The sequence below is a fragment of the Astyanax mexicanus genome, chromosome 15 (genome assembly GCF_023375975.1).
Source record: "Astyanax mexicanus isolate ESR-SI-001 chromosome 15, AstMex3_surface, whole genome shotgun sequence".
Classification (NCBI taxonomy): domain Eukaryota; kingdom Metazoa; phylum Chordata; class Actinopteri; order Characiformes; family Acestrorhamphidae; genus Astyanax; species Astyanax mexicanus.
In genome coordinates, this window is record NC_064422.1 from 21456598 (window position 1) to 21475694 (window position 19097).

General features: G+C 38.7%; 1 protein-coding gene across 5 annotated transcripts; it reads right to left on the bottom strand.

The window, feature by feature from the left end:
- Positions 1-602: 602 nt before the first annotated feature.
- samd14 (sterile alpha motif domain containing 14) lies at positions 603-18092 on the bottom strand. 5 transcript variants are annotated; one of them, XM_049465072.1, is made up of 10 exons: positions 18007-18092; positions 17852-17914; positions 11714-11768; positions 7471-7628; positions 7021-7369; positions 5027-5114; positions 4839-4907; positions 4569-4707; positions 2491-2607; positions 603-933 (listed from the first exon to the last, which is right to left on the bottom strand). In XM_049465072.1, the coding sequence occupies exons 3-10, from the start codon at positions 11754-11756 to the stop codon at positions 775-777; spliced, it is 1122 nt and encodes a 373-aa protein (XP_049321029.1). In that variant the 5' UTR covers positions 11757-11768; positions 17852-17914; positions 18007-18092; the 3' UTR covers positions 603-774. The 5 variants fall into 5 exon arrangements, with proteins under 5 accessions (XP_049321029.1, XP_022524891.2, XP_049321030.1 ...); XM_022669170.2 differs by having other exon boundaries at positions 17852-17911; positions 18007-18091; XM_049465073.1 differs by lacking the exon at positions 18007-18092 and adding an exon at positions 13988-14046 and having other exon boundaries at positions 17852-18000.
- Between the last annotated feature and the right edge of the window lie 1005 nt (positions 18093-19097).

Below are 19097 nucleotides of genomic sequence, written 5' to 3' on the forward strand. Positions count from 1 at the left end.
CATGAAGTTCCAATGAATGAAAATGAAAATGAAATCAGTCAGATATCAGATACCCTGGAGATATCAGCCAATAGCGTTCGCTGAGGGAGGCCCCTGACTCCGCCCCCAAACTGTCAAAACCACCCCTTTTAAAACTCAAGCGCAAAACACTCTGTCGAGCACAAACTGCTGCTGCAGGTAATTCACACAGCGTGCGAGAGGAAAAAAAGCACCCGAGAGGAGAAAAATCGAGAGCAACATTTTCTTCAGCGCGCACACGATTTCCTTTTTGCTCGCTAGTTTCACATTTGTGCTCACGAGAAGTTAATTTACACACGCAAAAACACGCTGGTTAATTTTTTTCACCTGTTATTTTTGCGCCCTCGACTTTTGACATTGATGTGACGCCATACTTATGAGGGCCCCATCTAATGACTTACAAGATTTAAAGGACCTGCTGCTAATGTTAGCCTTAGTGTAAAATACCACAGGGGCTCTTCAGAGGTCTTATGGTTCATGAAAGGTTCAGAGCTATTTGATTGTATGAGGCAGGTATGTACAGTATCATTCTGGTGTTTTAATGTTATGAAAGATAGTTGTGGTTGAACGTGAAAAGGTCCAAATTATTTTTCCAAAAATTGTTTATTAGGCAATCATTCAATCATACAGACCTAAAAGTCTGCATATTACATAATTCCTACAACTACAGTATTTACACCTGAAAAACAACTGAGGAGAAGGATTAAGCTGTTTGGCTTGTTGTGCTGAGCCCTGAAGCACAGGCGCACACTGCCATCAAGTGGTCAGTAATTTTTGTCCATCTCCATTTTGATCGCTGTCCTTATTGCTGTGCATTCCATTCTGCTTTTCTGTCCTGTCTCGTCCACTTGTTGAAAACGGCAGGATGGCTTTCTTCCTCACATAGCAGGGGTCTGCTCCTCTGCTGTCACACCCCTGAAATACAACATCAGGTAAAGGGGAATTTTAGTGAACATTTTAAACATGGTTCCTCGGTTTAGAGGTGAACATATATTCATAATAGGTTTGATGTGAGGTTGTGATTTTACTGTAGAGAAACATACAGACTGGGATTTTCTGTAACCTGGGACCTAGCCCATTTTAAATAATTTAATTTACTAACCAAACCCAATAAATGTGTATTGTGGTAAAATAATAACAAATCTGATTAAGTAATTTTTTGGGGGTGCACCATTTTACCTTTACCTTACCTTTAACCTTCCAAATCCAAAAATGGATTTTACAATATACAGGTCTGCTATCATTACTATGGTAAAACAGTGTCTCCCAGACATTTATGAGCATATTTGAGGTCATTATTTGTCAGGCATTAAACTCTTTAGACATCCAGATCAATTCACTATCACTATCATGAAATCATCAATTCTCTGCACACTGTCATCAGCAATCAGAGAAGTCTGTTCAGTGATCGACTGAGGACAGACACTATTAAAACAATAAAAGTGTTTTAAAACATTAAAACACAAACCGGACTATGTGCAATAATTTATATTTCTAAAGACTGATTAAAACATACCCAAACTATGTGCAATAATTTTTAAACTGAGTGCAATAATAATAATAATGTGCAATATATATATATCTATCTATCTATCTATCTATCTATCTATCTATCTACATTTTATAGTAACTTACCCTACATTTCTACATGCTAAAATAAGCCACTCCAAATCATTTTGGTCATATTTAACAATGTCTAATGTACAATTTCAATTAATTTGCTTTAAGTTTATACTATTTTTTTAAATGCCCTATTAAAACGTACATACATAACTGCTAATACACAGGATTTACATACACGATCATATCAGAATATAATTTCGACCACTATTTTGGAATGAACTTGGCTGGGACGTCAGAGATGCCACATGACTGACCCACATCCCCACATTTTGAGGGACCTTGGTGTTCTGCTGCAGTTGGAATGGGCACAAGTCCCTCTGGATACCTTCTGTCATCTAATACAGTCTGTGCCACAACATCTCGCTATTATCACTTGAGCCAAGGGTGGGTTATTACCACTATTAGAAAGGTGGTCATAAAAGTCATCATTTTCAATGAATATTATGACCACCACGTAAAAATCAAAAATTTAATACATAGTACAAATGGTCATATATGATCATTGTGATAGTTTGACAGAACAAACTATTTACTCACACTCCAATATGCAGCTATATTCAACCAACCAACTTGATTTCCAATGCATCTTTTAGTTCAAAAGTACTTTATCTTTCAGAGTCCATTGCTATATGCTTATTTAATCTAATTTACAGTACTTAGCTTTTTGTTCATTTATATCAACAAATATGATCCCGTTTGTCTATTTATATCATGTTCTCTGCACTGAAAAGACCTCAGGTTGTCCATAAACTTTATAAAGTTTTCCTTGCTGTGACTTCTTCCAAAGCCAGGCTCAACACTATGCATATCATTGTTTCATTGTATCTGGTTTGGCTAACATGTACTGACCTCATCTGAGTGTTCAGACAGGCTGCGGTACGGCTGGGAGCACTCGGGTTTGCTGGACCTGCTGCGTGTTTCCAGGAGACCAGTGGATGCGTCCAGCTCTTGGTCCTGACTGGAACCCTTCCAAAGACAGAACATAGGGTTATTCAACCAGTTACAATAGTAGCTGAAAGACTCTTGAGAGGCAGTTTTGGTGATAGGAATTAGGCCTAGTAGTAGACTATATTTGCCTTCTATAGAAAAAAAAATCAAAATGCGGTGTAATTTAAGACTAGGCTTAATCCCTGTATAGGAAATTGCCCCATATAGTTTTGCACTTAGGAAAGACAAACATGGCTAGAATACTAGATTCACAGATTGACAATTTTAGTGTAAGCCACTAGGGGACACTGTCCTCTATTAATTTGGCATAGAAGAGGGGCTAAGGCATGTGTTGACTAAACGTTAGCCTCAAAGCTCTAGAGCAGAATAAAGCACTTTCAGACACTACCATGCTGAAAAATCCAGTTTAAGGCCAGCGTTTGCTGGAAACTGATTTCAGATGGCCGTAGCATGTTGAAGTGGTCAGAAAGCTTTATATCCAGGAGAAAACATACCCTATACTGTTATACTTTGTTGTAACAAACAAAGTGAATGTTTAGTTTGATTCTGGTCATGCTGGTTGTTCAGCATGGTCACACTTAAGCTAGTCAAGTTGGTTGTGCAGTTTACACTGCTATGTTTACCCATGATTAGGTATTCACATATGCACTTTACATAACTATATTTGTTACATATACATTAATTAATACTGCCATGGCACATCAGTCGCTTTTATAACCAATGTCATTGCACCTTGCACTTTGCTCTGTTAATTATTTAATGACTGTTAGCAACATCTACTGTACTGCTCCATTTACAGTTCTTTACCCTTCTATCTATCTATCTATCTATCTATCTATCTATCTATCTATCTATCTATCTATCTAACTCTACTATCTGGTCATCAATTCCTTCAGCTGATCAATTCAAGTGCGGCTTGACTTGACCTGCCATTCTTCAGAATGGATTGAAGACAAGCTTTTAGACCTGTTGGATATCTAGGGGTCTTCTTATGACATTGACACAGGGTTAAAGGTCTGTACATGGTCTGTACAAGGTCTGTACTCTGAGTAAAAAAACTTGTTTTGCTGCGAGTCTCAGTTTTTCTCTCAGAATAAGCATATTAAGAACCCCTGGTCTACACTATTCTCATTTCTGGTGCCAAGGTGTTGGTATAAATTTCCCCTGGCTGTCTGAACAGTCAAGTTTCTTGTTGCCATCAAGCACCACGTAAAATACACATCTTTTTAAGAGCACTTGACTGACCTTTGTTTAAATAAATACTGTATATTCTGGCTGAAGTGAATCTACATGACATTAAGTACATCAATTTGAGGTGTAAACAAGCTTCAACACAAATTTAACCCTACTTACAGTAGGTTTTATTATTAGTAAAACCACCAATGAACACTTAGTAAGAGTCAATCCTTAGTAAGTGCAATGAAAATTATCTACAGCGCTGGAAAAAATTAAGAGACCACTTCAGTTTCTGAATAAGTTTCTATAATTGTGCTATTTATAGGTATATGCTTGAGTAAAATGAACATTGTGGTTTTATTCTATAAACTATGGACATCATTTCTCCCAAATTCCAAATAACAATATTGTCACTTAGGGCAAATGTTTGCAGAAAATGAGAAATGGCTGAAATAACAAAAAAATATGCAAAGCTTTCAGTTCTTAAAGTATGCAAAGAAAACAAGTTCATATTTATAACGTTTTAAAAGTTCAATAATCAATATTTGGTGGTTTTTAAATCACAGTTTTAATGCATATTGGCATGTTCTCCTCCACCAGTCTTACACACTGCTTTTGGATAACTTTATGCCTTTACTCCTGGTGCAAAAATTCAAGCTTGGTTTTATGGCCTATGATTATCCATCTTTCTCTTGATTATATTCCAGAGGTTTTCAATTTGGTAAAATCAAGGAAACTCATCATTTTTAAGTGGTCTATTTTTTTTCCAGTGCTATATATAGCCTAACCCAATCACGTGTTACCTTAGCCAGAGACTTGGTTGGAGACTGGCTGGACGACTTGGAGGAACTGGATCCTCTGAGTCTGTCACTGAACCAGGAGAAAGGCACAAACGGAGGTCCGGAGGAACGCGTAGACCGGCTCTCTGCTCTCTCTGGCTCTCTATAGCACATTCACAAAGAAAATCACCTGAATATATTCACTTAAATATAAACTACAAGAGGCAAATTTCACACATTCCAATAGGGCAAACTCAAGGATGCTCATACAGCACACACACACTCCATCCATACCGACTCTGTGCTGATAGCCTGTTGGCTCTGTCCTTCCTGACCTTCCCGTATGTGCGGCGCAAAGTGACCCTGTTAAAGAAACAAAGCAAGCTGTGTTCAAGTGCAAGTGTTTTCTGAAGTGAAGAGAAAAAAATATAAGCTTTTACAGAGAAAGCCTTGGTGACATTAATAAGAAGCACTAGACTGACCCCAGATCAAGGAAACGCCTCCTGGTCTTCTTGTCTAGCAGTACTGTTGGGCTGCCCGGCTCATCTGAACCCACATCATGGCTGTCATCTGCACACACATAATATTGTGATGAGGTAATTAATAAAAATATAAAACTGTAAATGAAAAGAATTGATGAATGACTAATAGGTATTTAGTTATTTATACATTTTATATTTTCTGTTAGTTTTACACTCATGCAGCAGCAAATCTACAGTTTAAAGTCTGCAACTGCAGTTTTTCTGGATTGTTTACACACAATTTCTGGTACTTGAGACACAATGACCACAATATGTAACTTACGCACCAACCCCTTAAACCAGTTCTGCTAAACTACAAGCACAATTCCTGCTTTACACTCAAATTTCAGTTCTAAAACACACTTTTTCAAAACACTACATACACAATGTTCTGCATTTGGCACAGTCATTATGATGAATGAAGAATGGTGTTTTACACTGAGCACATCAGTGTTCAACTGCTTCTTTTGATTGTCTGTTCATATGATGGTTTGTGTGTGTCACCTGAACACAAAATAGCCTTTTGTGAAGAGATAACACTGTTTTGAATGTAAAGTTTCATTTTACATTTCAGTTCTGAGAATATGAGGCATGTTTTCAGAAAATGTGTGTAAACAATCCAGAAAAACTGTAAATGGACAAATCAAATGGCCAATAAGTAAACGCACATAGGTCGGTGTTTCCACAAAATTGGCCAGTGAGTGGATCTACAGGGTATGTGTTTCTATTAAAGTGGCCAGTGAGCAAATGGTTAGTAGAACGATTTCTGAATATTAAAATGCAAATATTCTGTAACATCTGTAAAGTTTTCTGGATGTTTTTAGAACGTTATTGTAAAGTTCTGGTAACATTGTTGCAATGTCACGATATTTAATTTTTTTGTTTTGGGAATGTTACTTTTAGCATTTTCATATTGTCAGTATTTATCTAGCTGGGAACATTTATGTGAGAAACATTCTAATAACGTGATGCAAACAAGATCTTATAAAGCTCTCTGTTCGCTGGGCAGAGTGCAGCTACATGGTAGGTGTTTCCAAAAAAGTGGCCAGTAAGTGGAAGGACAAGGAAGGTGTTTCCACAGTAGTGTCCACTCAGTAAAAAGACAAGGTACGTGTTTTCACATAAATGGCCAGTGAGTGGAGCTACAAGGTAGGTGTTTCCAATAAAGTGGCCAGAGAGTGGAGGGACAAGGTGGGTGTTTTCACAATAGTATCCACTAAGTCAAAAAGACAAGGTAGGTGTTTCTTATAAAAGTGTCCAGTAAGTGAAAGGACAATGTATGTGTTTCTAATAAAATGGCCAGCAACTGGAAGGACAAGGTATGTGTTTCCAATAAAGTGGCCAGTAAGGTGGAAGGACAAGAAAGGGGATTTTAATAAAATTTCCAAAGTGTGGAGCACAAAATCGGTGTTTCTAATAAACTGTCCGATTTGAGGAGCACAAAATAGGTGTTTCTTATAAAGTGGCCAGGGAGAGGATGCACAAGACTAAGGGTTTCTAATAAAGTGTTCAAGGTGTGGAGCACAAAATAGGTGTTTCTAATAAAGTGTCCAGAGAGAGGATGCACATGAGTTGGGGTTTCTATTAAAGTGACCAATTTTTGGAGCAGAAAATAGTTGTTTCTAATAAAGTGACCAAAGAAAGGATGCACAAGAGTTGGGGTTTCTAATAAAGTGTCCAATGTGTGAAGCACAAAATAGGTGTTTCTAATAAAGTGACCAAAGAAAGAATGCACAAGAGTTGGGGTTTCTAATAAAGTGTCCAATAAGTGAAGCATAAGAGAAGAGGTTTCTTATAAATAGTCAAGTGAGTCTGTGGCGAGGGAGAGGATGCACACGGCAGGTGTTTTTAATAAAGTGGCCCATTAGGGGAAGTACAAGGTAGGTGTTTTTAATAAAGAGATCAGTGATTAAATAAGCAGTTAAAACATTTTAACAAATGTGTAGTGCATCCACCTTCATTTTGAGAGTGCTCCCTCTGGCGCAGGAGAGACTGGTCCTCCTCATGCAGGCGGACATGGTCCTCCTGTCGCAGGTGAGCCGGAGACGAGGTTTCTGACCTGCTGCAGGGTTTGACGTTAAAGTTGGGGGGCGTCACTAGCAGGGTCTCCTGAGAGGAGGTGTCCAACAAATGTTTGTACCGGCCTTTCCGCTCTGGAGTCTCAGAGAAGGGATCTAAGGTGAAGGCTCTGTCTCTCCATGCAGGAGAAGAAGAGCAGGAGAGCTGGAGGTCAGTGGATGGTGAGGAGCAGCGAAGGGAGGCATGGAGAGGAGAGTACATGCTGTGGGGAGGGCTGCTGAAGCTCTGGAACAAGAGAATACAAGGTCATCAAAGTTAAAATGATAATTATTCTTTTTTGATTCGTTTTTAAAAAGGGCAGCACACCAAAACATGCGTAGACACACCTTTCCATCGAGACTATCATCTCCTTCTGTCGAGCTCAAGCTGTCTCTCAGGCGGGATCTGGAGGGCCGGTGCCTTCTGGTTTTGACTGACAGCTGGGCTTTTGCTTTTTGTAGACTGCTGTCCAGTCGCTCTGTCTCGGGTACTGCTTCTGTCAGGTCTAAGCCCAATTTCAACATGAAAAAAAGACATTGGTTACTGATAAGCCTCCCATTTTAGTTCATCATACAACAGGACTCGGTCCTATACATTCATTACATGCAATAAAATGCAGTGACACCATAAAGCTTAGCCGAAGCTCTATTAAGCTGTCACCAGCCACAGATTACCTTACTGAGTGATGGGAGGCAGTGTGAGTCTATTCTTTCTGTATGAGTGTCTGTATGCTGGCGTTGACCCCCACAGGGTGATATAATGCGTCTAGTGTGGTGCTGCAGTGCAGGCATACTTGCCATCTGCTCGCAACCCTCTAAGTTAGAGCTAGCAAGTGCTGGTGACTGCGTAAGTCTTCCCTTGCAACCCATTGTAGCTTCTACTTCAAAAAGTTTCCTATAGGTCTTGTCATGGTTTCATACAGTAAATGGGTGTTCAGAGGGATCTTGGTGCTGAACTGCACCTTAGAGAACATCTGCAGGACTTCTGGCCTAAGTCAATAACTGCTGACTGTTGACTTTAGGGAAAGTGTGGGAGGACAAAACGAAGGAATTCCTTGAGAAACATCTACAGTTGTGTGAAAAAAATGAGGCACTCCACTGCATTTGAGCAACATTAACAAAACCAGCAAGCTGATTGGCTGTTTCTCCTGAAAGGTGGAACTTTATCCTTGAACTGGCTCCGTGATTCGCGTCAAGAGATTTTCCATTTACAGCGGACAGTGGCCTGTCTCCTCATTAATTATACAGCTGAGCTGAGTGAAACGATTCGGGGCTACTGGAAATTTATTTGGGACTAAAGGCCCGGAAGCACAGGCCAGGCGACGCACCTGTATATTATCATACATGAACAAACAGCAGAAAATGCAGACTAGAATTTTCCGACATTGATTTGGCGCCCCCTATAGTGCAGCCCCCCTATGCGTCACATATGCTGCATGCCCCCTTTTTGCACCACTGGTTATAAAACATAATGAACAAAAATGTATTTAAAAAAATATTTTGAGAAAAAGTTAAAGATACCCGATTCCCTAATAACTGTTATTTACCCCTTTTGCCTGAAATAACCTCAAGATGTTTTCTACAACCAGCTACCAGTCTCTGACATCGTCTGAAAAAGTTTTTCCCCACTCCTCTATGCAGAATTCTTTCAGCTTTCAGATTTCTTTTGGCTTCTGGCATGCACATCCTGTTTCAATTGGCTGTTAAAAGGAACAGTTCAGACTGAGGTCCTGACCAGCTTAGTGATTATGCTCCAAAAGGGAGAAATATTTGATTCTGCATGTTTATTTATTGGAAGGGCTCAATTGACATTCTTAAGAATAGGTCACTGCAAATCACTGGATACAGTGGATCACCTTAATGTGTCTTTTGGTCTATTCTTCGTGTATAAGCAAGAGAGAGAACAAGAAAGAATGAAAGAGAGACTCTTTCTTCTCTTTGTGTGTAAGTGTCAGTCGAGATGATGGCTGGGTATATATATGTATGAATCTGTCCCTTCTATGCTCTGCTGATACAAAAGACCTCGACTCCCCCATAGCTGGGGGGCAAGTTTAGTAATAATGGGCTCAGTGGGGGTTAAACATTCATGAAATTCATTACATCTGAGAGCATATTCTGAAACACGTGATGAAAAACTGTGATTCCGTCTGTTGTGAGAGTCAGACAGCGGTTTAATAAATGCAGGTAGAAAAAGACACACTACAAGTGTGTGGCACTCTCTACAGTTAAAGCAGGATGCGTAGGGGTCTTGGTTTTGATTGTTGATTGTGATAGTATACACAGGTGTAACGCCAGACTACGTTAGATATGAATAAAGGCCCGCACTCTAAAAAAACAAAGTTACAATATAAGTACTTAAGGTACACTCTTCATAATTGTACCCTCAAAGGTATAATATTGGTCTTTACATGGTCAGATTTGTTCCCTCTGAAGTACAAAGCAATTCCCAACAGCAATAATACAGATTTGTACCATTTAACCAGCCAAAAGGTACATTCCGTATTCTGTTTTACTGTACTAATTCACTTTATAATCTTTGCTGCCACAAAAAAAAACATGGGTACAAAAAAGGACTTTGACGGAAAGGTACTTTTTTGTACCTCAATATGAGGTGCAGCCCCAGCGACAAGCTTTATACTCTTTTAAGTACAAATCTGTACTTATTTTTCTTAGTATGTGGCATACTTTTGTGCAAGACATATTGGACTAACACTATGGTCAGACTCAGTTACAGTCAGTAAATGTTAAATGACAGAACCGGATCTTCTGGACACCTGCCAGGACAAAGCTATGGCCATAGTTGGCCTACATCAAGAGGTGGACCTTGTCATTGGACGTGAACATCCAAACAATGTGGAACCTATAAACAATTATGTAGATCCACACATACATATTTTTTTAAAGTAAGTGTTTCTAAAAAAAAAACAGGGAATACTCCAGAACTGTTAAACACTAATGCACTTGTAGTTACCTAAAAAGGTGATGTGTAACGTCGACATCATCAACATCAATTACATCAACACTGATCAAACAATGTTAGCTAATGCTGTAGTGCAGATGATTCAACAGATTATGTAGAACAATTCACCAGCATTTCCAGCAGTATTTCAGATGGTTTCTAGGGTCTCACCGGTGACTCACAGGTGACTCTACCTCATAAGGCTGACTGAGAAAATGCCAAGAGGTTCCAAATAAAATATTGTAATTTAGAGCATTTATTTACAGAAAATGAAAAAATAGCTGAAATAACAAAAAAAGATGCAGAGGTTTCAGACCTCAAACAATGCAAAGATTCATATTCAAGTTTTAAGAGTTCAGAAATCAATATTTAGTGGAATAACCCTGTTTTTTAATCACAGTTTTCATGCATCTTGGCATGTTCTCCTCCACCAGTCTTACACACTGCTTTTGGATAACTTTATGCCACTCCGGATGTAAAAATTCAAGCTGTTCAGCTTGGTTTGGTGGCTTGTGATTATCCATCTTCCTCTAGATTATATTCCAGAGGTTTTTAATTTCATTTTTAAGTGGTCTTTTATTTATATTATTCTATATAACTTGTTCTGTAAAAATAAGGGCTGAACTGAATAAAATCTATCAGTTTGATTAAACTAAATATAGACTTTTCAGTCTCGTAGTTGTAAAATAAACATTTTAATCAGTCTGACGCTATAAATAAATTACAGTGTATAAATAGTATCTGTGACCCTAAATGTGCTTTAAGACATATTTCTTGGCAGAGCCGTAACTGCTTTCCCAGTGCAAAAGAAAATGAAATAAAGAACGAGGGGGACGTCCTGAAGAGATGCCGGAATCAATATCCAGCAATTGCTCGCTGTCAGATGCGCCAGCGTTCACAGCACAAACTAAAACCATCGATCGGACATGGCCGTGCAGGGTGCTATAGTGCCGCGGTGTGCTGTTTGCCTCATTAGTGGAGAACAAATGGAGTCGTTTTAGATAGAAGAAGCGGTTAGCCTGGCCAGAAACTTAATTTACACACTTTCCCCTCTTACCTCAAGTGACTTTGCCGCTGTATTTTTGTATTAGCTATGAGGCTAACGTGGTTAACAAGTAATGTACCCAACACACAACAATTAGCATGGACCTAAATCATCCCACAGTCTCACAGAACTGTACAGAGGTGTTCAGTCATTTCTGATAGGCTCTGTTATTTATAAACATAGGCTAAAGTATACTAGCACAGCTCAAATGACTGTTGGTCACCCTGAGGTCCGAATGTCTCCTCAGAGTGATTTCTTACTATTGATTGATCTCTGAGGTCACCACAGCAGGATGGGGTCAGAGGTGGGAATCAGCTCATTCGCTACTGAACGAAACCCCAGCCGGCTGTGGAGAATGCTATTGCGCAGATTTTAGCAGGTACGCTAATGCCTGTAAGCGCTAAATGGAACAGAACAGAAATGGATATGAGGGGAAATAGTAGTGAAACATATCCTGTTTCCTGGCAGGATCACCAGCAGCACAGGAGCTGGGGGAAGCCGACTGCTCTTTGCCCATAATGCACTCTGAGTGCGTATAAATTAGGGGCTAATGGAGCGGGGGATGGGAAGGTGAAGAGGTTACTTACCAAACACGTCTTCTTCCGTCTCGGCCAGAGGGGTGGACGACATGACCACACAAATCTGAAGAAAAAAGAAAACGTACAATATGAATTTCCACAAGAAAAGACATTTATTCATTTATTCATTTATTTTTCACACATTTATTTTCTAAAAACAAAAAAATTTAAATAAAAAAATGAAGTATAACTATTCTACATCTTTTTTGTTGAAATTTACATTGAAAAAAAAAACTGTATTCATCCTTCTGTATCAATGTTGATCATTTGTATCAAAATGAATAACTTCCAGATACACTTCATAAGTAAGCAAGATACAAGAGAGGAAGTGCTATACCATGTGTTGAAGAGGACAAAAAAATACTATCTGTCTCGTTATAAACACTCAGCGAGTCAAAATAGTTCATATACTGCTCTGTTTGTAGCTGCGCTGTTTGTTAGCGCTGCTTTGTTGCTAGGTTACCTGTATATAGCAGAGTAATACATGGTGAGGTTCAGTTACAGTGCATTACCGGCTGATAACGGCACTCATAGAACGCCTTTCAGCCAATAACATGGCAGGGTTGGAGCTAACTGTGGTATAATTTGTAATAATATCTATTTATAGTTTAAAATATATTTATTATATATATATATATATATATATATTTTTTTTTTTTTTTTGGAGTGTCCAACTTAATATCTATAGATGTTAACTTGAGAGATTACTAATCACATAACGACTCTAATACAGACCACCTAGACAGGCTAAGATTAGGTTTAGGTTTTGGACTGAGGTTAAGGTTAGGGTTAGGTTAAAGTAAGTGGAAGGAGCATCTTAGGTCTATTTTATGTAACATATCAACAGTAAAGTCAACAGTAAAGTAATGCATCAACAACATATCTTTATTTTGTATTTAGCTAAATGTATTAATGCTTTACTGCTGCTACTATTAACTATTTCTACTTTGTTGTTAACGTGTTACTGATACTCTGGTAAATTTTATTTAACATTTACAAAGTAAAATAAAGTGTATGTGAAATTATGAACCCGGTAGACTTTACTTTTGAGATTTGTACTTAAATGGATTCCATATATATTTTGCATCCACTTGGTTTAGTTCATGTGTCTCTTTCTCTCACTCTGTCTCTCTCTCTCTCTTTTTCTTTCTCTGTTTTACTCTCTCTCTCTCTCTTTCTCTCTCAGTGGTGGCCAGTTGGTCAGTTCGAGAGCACTCAGAGTGCCTGCTGTGCCCGGGTGGAGGGGCGTGCCAGGACAGAGTCTCTCAGCCATCTGCTGCCCGGCACCTCCACCAGCATGGACTGGGATGACAGTACACACACTACCACACAGTACAACACACACTATATATCACACACTACACACCGCACTGCTCTGTTCTGCTGTTAGGATGACCTGTTTGTGTGAGTAGCTCTGTCCTCACTGCCCGGCGGCGGGTTAGGCCTTTCAGCTCGTGGTCAGAGCTTTTAGAGGAGTTCAGTGCTAATGGGCCGGTTCTGCAGACGCTGCTGAAATATTAATGACCAAAACAATTTGATGACTTTCATCACAGATGCACTGCAGGACCGTCACCATTACAGGAAACAATGACAACATGTCTGTCTTGTCCCTCTGTCTGTCTGTCTGTCTGTACTATTAAGCTGTAGATTGCTGTTTGCTGAGGTTTCTCACTTTGTACATTTGCACAGTATCTTCCTGGATATCTTTTTTCATATATACACTTATTTCTAATGAATTTTTATCCAGTTTTCTCCCCAATTTATAAGGCCAGTTACCCAACCTCCTCAGTAGGACTCCCCTATCACTAGTGATGCCACAACACCAGAAGGGTGAAGACTAGCACATGCCTCCTCGCCTCCTCGTAAACTGCTACTGATGATACTGATTACCGAGTAGCATCACAGTGCGCTCTGAGGAAAGCACAGCGACTCGGTTTCAATACATCAGCTCACAGATGTCTTGTGCTGATCGACATCACCCTTTGGAGTGATGAGGGGAAAGAGCACAATCTACCCACCCAGAGAGAGCAAAGCCAATCATGCTCTCTCTCAGGACTCTGGCAGCTGATGGCAAGCTACATAAACGAGATTCGAACCCCGTCTTCCTGAATATCTAAAGTAAAGTAATGATCACAACCAATGACTGTAGAAAATATGGACAGTGCAAAATCCTTAAAACTTTAACACCTTTGCTGGCTGGTTACAGTTTCATGTTTAGCTCCACCCATTCCCATATGTTTTAATGAGAAAACAGCTCTTTTACTGTTGAAAAATTACACTTACTGAACAAACTGAGGGAGAATCCCAATGAACTCAATGAAGGCAGACAGACTGGGACAAACCTGGAGAAAGGACAGGTGCACTAAATGAGTAGCTGTGTCTGGCTCCAACTATGGTCTAAACTGCAAATTTGTCAACATCAGACGAGACATTTTTGGCTTCATTTCTATAGAACAGAAGAGAATGAAACCACAGCATCTATAGTTTCTAAATCCATGGTTATTGTGACCAAGAAAATGGCACAAAGAAAATAATTGAGAAGGATATGGACCCACTGAATTCTGTGAATACTTGGTCACAGTATACTGCTGGGATGACAATAAAGTTCTACTTGATCTAGATCTTGATCTATTGTCCATGGTGTCTGCCTCTCTGACAGCTGCCTGCTCTGATCCACAGGGGACCCCGGTTCTCCCCCATAGCTAAGGGCAACTTCAGTAATCATAGTCTCAGCAGGGGGTTAAACATTCATGAAATTCATTACAACACATGTGCACACACACACATCCAGGAACCACAGTCAGACATACACCCAACCAACCCCACCCCTTACACACTCACCCACTCACCCACCCACCCACACACATACACTGGGGGCACAGTTGAAAGAAAGTGAAAAAGACATGGTTGCTAGCTAGCATTACTAGCATGTTGTTATTGCCAGCCGTGAATCTCTGGCTGTCATGGGAATGGACCCAATATGTATTACAATGAGATGTCCATTCCCTCCAAAGGCCTTCTACAGAGCTAATGGCCATAAAACCACCCACCCACCCATCCACACACACACACTCTCACTGCCTCATCTATAAGTATCAGTGGGGCAGGACTGCTAAGTAGCTGACAGGCAGAGGAAAAAGCACTAGCAAACAAATCAATATGGAAATGGGCAAAGATAAAACTGAGCACTGCATGCATCAGCAGATCTCTGGACGTTTACGAAAGCAGGGGATAATTCAATTCACATCAGGTCAGTTTTATTCACAAACTGTTCTCTACAATATCTAGAATGCAGGTAAAGTTTTAAATGACTAGTTTGACCAAGAATCAAATGAGCATGATTGATCACTGACCTCAGATTTAATCGATCAGCCAAGACAAATTTGATATCTGATGATTTATTTTTTTAGCTTAGAATGGAAGATGCTAGGCTGACATTGTCAACCCTAGAACACTAATGTTAAAATTAATAACACCATCGCTAACTTCTGGTATACATTGTTTGACAAGTTTTGGAACCCTTCTTTAATTTTACAACATACAACATCACATAAAATAAAAAAGGTTCCATGGATGATCCTATAAAAAAAGCAGAAACAATATTGGAAAATCAGGTCATTCTTAACAGGTAATGTCCTAACAAAAAAACAAATTGATTTTAAATAAATGATTTAAACACACAAACACTAACATCAGGTAAATTACACCCATAAAATACTTTTACTCTCTATCACTAATTTCGAAAAAAAAAAAAAAAATCACCTGAACGCAAGCCTCTTGAAAAAAACATAGATGGGAGGAAGGAATTAACCATAACATTAATGACATCAATGAGCGCCCTGAAGCTACCCAAAGTCCCATGCAACTCAGATAGCAGCAAAGAAACACAATGAAAATCACATGAAAAAATTGTATAGGTGAAAATCACCCGTCAGTAGTGTTCTAGGGTTAAGAATAACTGGATTTATGCTGCATCCATGGCTACTGGTATTATGATGAATACATAAACGCATAAACACCCCTCAGGTCATAATTTCTAGAGGGAGACAATTCTAATTCATATTGTACAGAAAAAGATAGAATCAGAATTAGAATTAGAATTATATAACATAATTTAATATATAATTTATATAACATGATATAACTTCCATCCATAGCAAATTGAGCCAATTTCCCAAGAAGCAGTTAAGAACACACATTGCCTCCAACATTTTCCTCTTGCTCCAACAACAATACACTTGAAAGTGCATGCTTGAAATTCCAACTTCTCAGGTGGAAAACTTCCAGAATCTTCCCACTTTTAGTGCGCCAATTTCATTTTCTAAAATTAATATAAATACATGTTTAAAAATCACTTGGTTATTTTAATGTAACTGTAATCTAATTATCATATTTTCACTGTAACTGGAACATATTATTATGTTTCTGTTTTGTTTTTGTATCCTGATTACACCATTTCATTACATTATTACATTAGTAATTCGTTACTACCCAACCTTGTCTACTTTACACTTTTGTAGTTCCTTTCTACTTTTAAATTTGAAGTACAGTGCAAGTAATGATCACCACTACAGCCACATACTGTGCTAAGATTTAATAAAAAATGGTCTGGATGTTTTTTTTTTTGAGAGACAGGTTAGGAGACATTGTTTGGTGACATGTTTTGTTTTTATGGAGATGAGATTGTTCAGTGTTTGTTAGCAACATTAGCCTAGCATCTCTTGTTGTAATCTACAGAGCCACACATCAGAATCAGACACCAACACCAATCATACATCTTGTTTGATCAACTGCACTGGGGTCAATGATCAATAATAGTCATTGCATTTCTTCACCAAATAATTCCTTTTAAATATCCACATAATTGAACACCATCTACTCCTAGTTTGGAATGAGGTCACAACCATGAACACATTTAAACATATGATCACCCATACAGCAGCTCAGACCAATCCATTGTCCACTAAAGTGATGTAGCAGAGTCAATGGAGTGGAAGATGACGGGAACAAGAACCTAAACCTAACTCTCAGAAGACAAATTAATGGTTTCAGAATTTAGAAGGATCATACGATGATTAAACTCAGTTATATTTAGTTGGATATTAGCCTATAGGTTGTTTGTCTTAAATAAAGCAGCCAATCAGAATAGAGCTTATTTACATATCCCAGCATTAAAGTTATACAGTAAACAGGCTGGACTGTAGGTCTCAGTAAGGTTAAAGAGGCATTACTATGATCAATGATTCCAGTTTATTCCATTGATCCACATATCAGTAAAGTAAATGAATTAAATGGTTCAGACATAAGAAAAGTCATTGGAATTGTCAGGTGGATTTGATGCGAAAAACTAAAATCTTTAAAGGAACTGACCCAGCCAGAATTGCTCACAGTGGTTGAAAACAAAAATCCAAAAAATATATATTTTACCAGATACAGTTATTGATACACTGCCTGATGATGTGCAAAAAATGTTTATCAAAGAAAAAAAGGTTTAAAAGTGTAAATGTATAGAATATTTTTTGTGGAGAGATACTATTTTGTATGGGAATATACTGACATGCCAAAAGTCATGGGATAACAGTATGTAAACAGACAATGAGCTTAAAGGATGACTTGGGAGACACCCACGCCTGTACATTGTGAGGTGCTATCTTGTAAGTAAGGTTAAACAGTAACTTATTAGTTCAAGAGTTCAAGCCTTCAAGTCTGATGCATGTGTACCAGGAATACATCACAGAAGACATTACCACCCAAGGTGGACATGTCAAAAGTCATGGAACACGATATTATGTGACAATCCTTTTCCTTAATGTTTGGCATGTCAATTAATACAGTTATGTATTTATTGTTTTTCATAATTTATTAAATCTTTTGCAAAAATGTGTGTACACATTTGAGTGGCATTTACTAATACACATTAGACAAACTGAGTCAAATATGAGAAAGAATAGTAAAAGAATAGTCAAATCATTGAGTAAAACTGACTGGACTGTCTGCTGGTTCAGTCTGCTCTCAGTAAAAGTGATGTTCATAAACAAAGAAAGCAAAAACATGAATCTTTCATTAGAGAGAAAGAGAGAGAGAGAGAGAGAGAGAGAGAGAGAGAGAGAGAGAGAGAGAATCAGAGAGAGAGAGACACTTACTCACCTTGGATCTGGAGCCTCAGCTGATGGGATAGGGGCTCATGCTGCTCCTCTCACGGCTGACCTGCTGGAGGACGAGTTGAAATGTAATAGTGTCACCCGTACACACCCACCCAAACACACACACACACACACACACACACACACACACACACTTACATTTACACATGTACACACACTGCCTGGGACAAGTGTTCCAGACAGCACTGCCTGCACCCAAGAGCAATGATGAAATGAATGGGATGAGAGATACAGAGAAAGAGAGATAGAGCAAGAGAGAGAGAGGGAGGGAGTTGCCGTGAGGATGGAGGAGGGGTGAAATGTCTGTGAGTGGGGGGGTCAAACACACACACACACATACACTCACACACACACACACACACACACACACACACACACACACACACACACACACACACACACACACACACACACACAGACACACAGACACACACATACATGAATCACGGTTTAGTGTCAGCCCTGCCTTTATTACCTGCACTAAACTGCCTGGAGAAACAGAGCTGTAGGTGTGCAACAGCCCAATTGGGGAAAGGCTGCACATACAGACCGGTCAATTTCATACAGCAAGTGACCACAGGCCTGGGATTTCCTGCACTCTTTAATATAGAAGAAAATTTTCCTTTTAAATGTGCTCAGATAGAAGTAGATATTTTTATTCAATATTTTTATGCACAGAAAAATTACATTACAATTCAAGCATGACACATATGCAGTGAAATATGATACAGATGCAGTAATAATAACCCAAATCTACTAAAACAAAGAAAAAACAAACATACCCATGTAAACAACTCTCCCATGTATACTGTTTAAGGGAGGATGTACAGAGTAGATCTTGTCTAACCCTATTATCCCCATATAATTTAAGGAATAATATTAAGAAGCTACAGATTTTTTTCAGCATAAACCAAATTTTCTCCAAATGTACTGTGTCTGTCATTTCTGCAATCTGCTGCTTAATCAATGGTGCTCCTATGTGTTTCCAGAAATTATGAACATTTCCTATCCTTGTGTGACCCAAAAATGTTTTTATATATTTAATTTTTTATATAATTGGTATTGTGTATTATGATTGACAGAAATATGTGAAGAAATATTTTTAATTTTCTCAGAGTGTGCACTGGTATTGCTTGGCCTTGTGGTATTGTACTCATTTTCATGAGGATCCATGTGGATTTAGACAAATGTAATTTTCATATCATGAACATAAAAAAGCTAAAAGGCTC

Excerpts from the sequence above, each read along its gene's own strand:
- samd14 (XM_049465072.1), bottom strand. The coding sequence starts at position 11,756 with ATGTCGTCCACCCCTCTGGCCGAGACGGAAGAAGACGTGTTTG. Across the intron at positions 7,629-11,713 it reads GACGGAAGAAGACGTGTTTG|ACCTGACAGAAGCAGTACCC; the intron begins GTAAGTAACCTC and ends AATTGGGCTTAG. Across the intron at positions 4,908-5,026 it reads AGGCGTTTCCTTGATCTGGG|GGTCACTTTGCGCCGCACAT; the intron begins GTCAGTCTAGTG and ends TTTCTTTAACAG.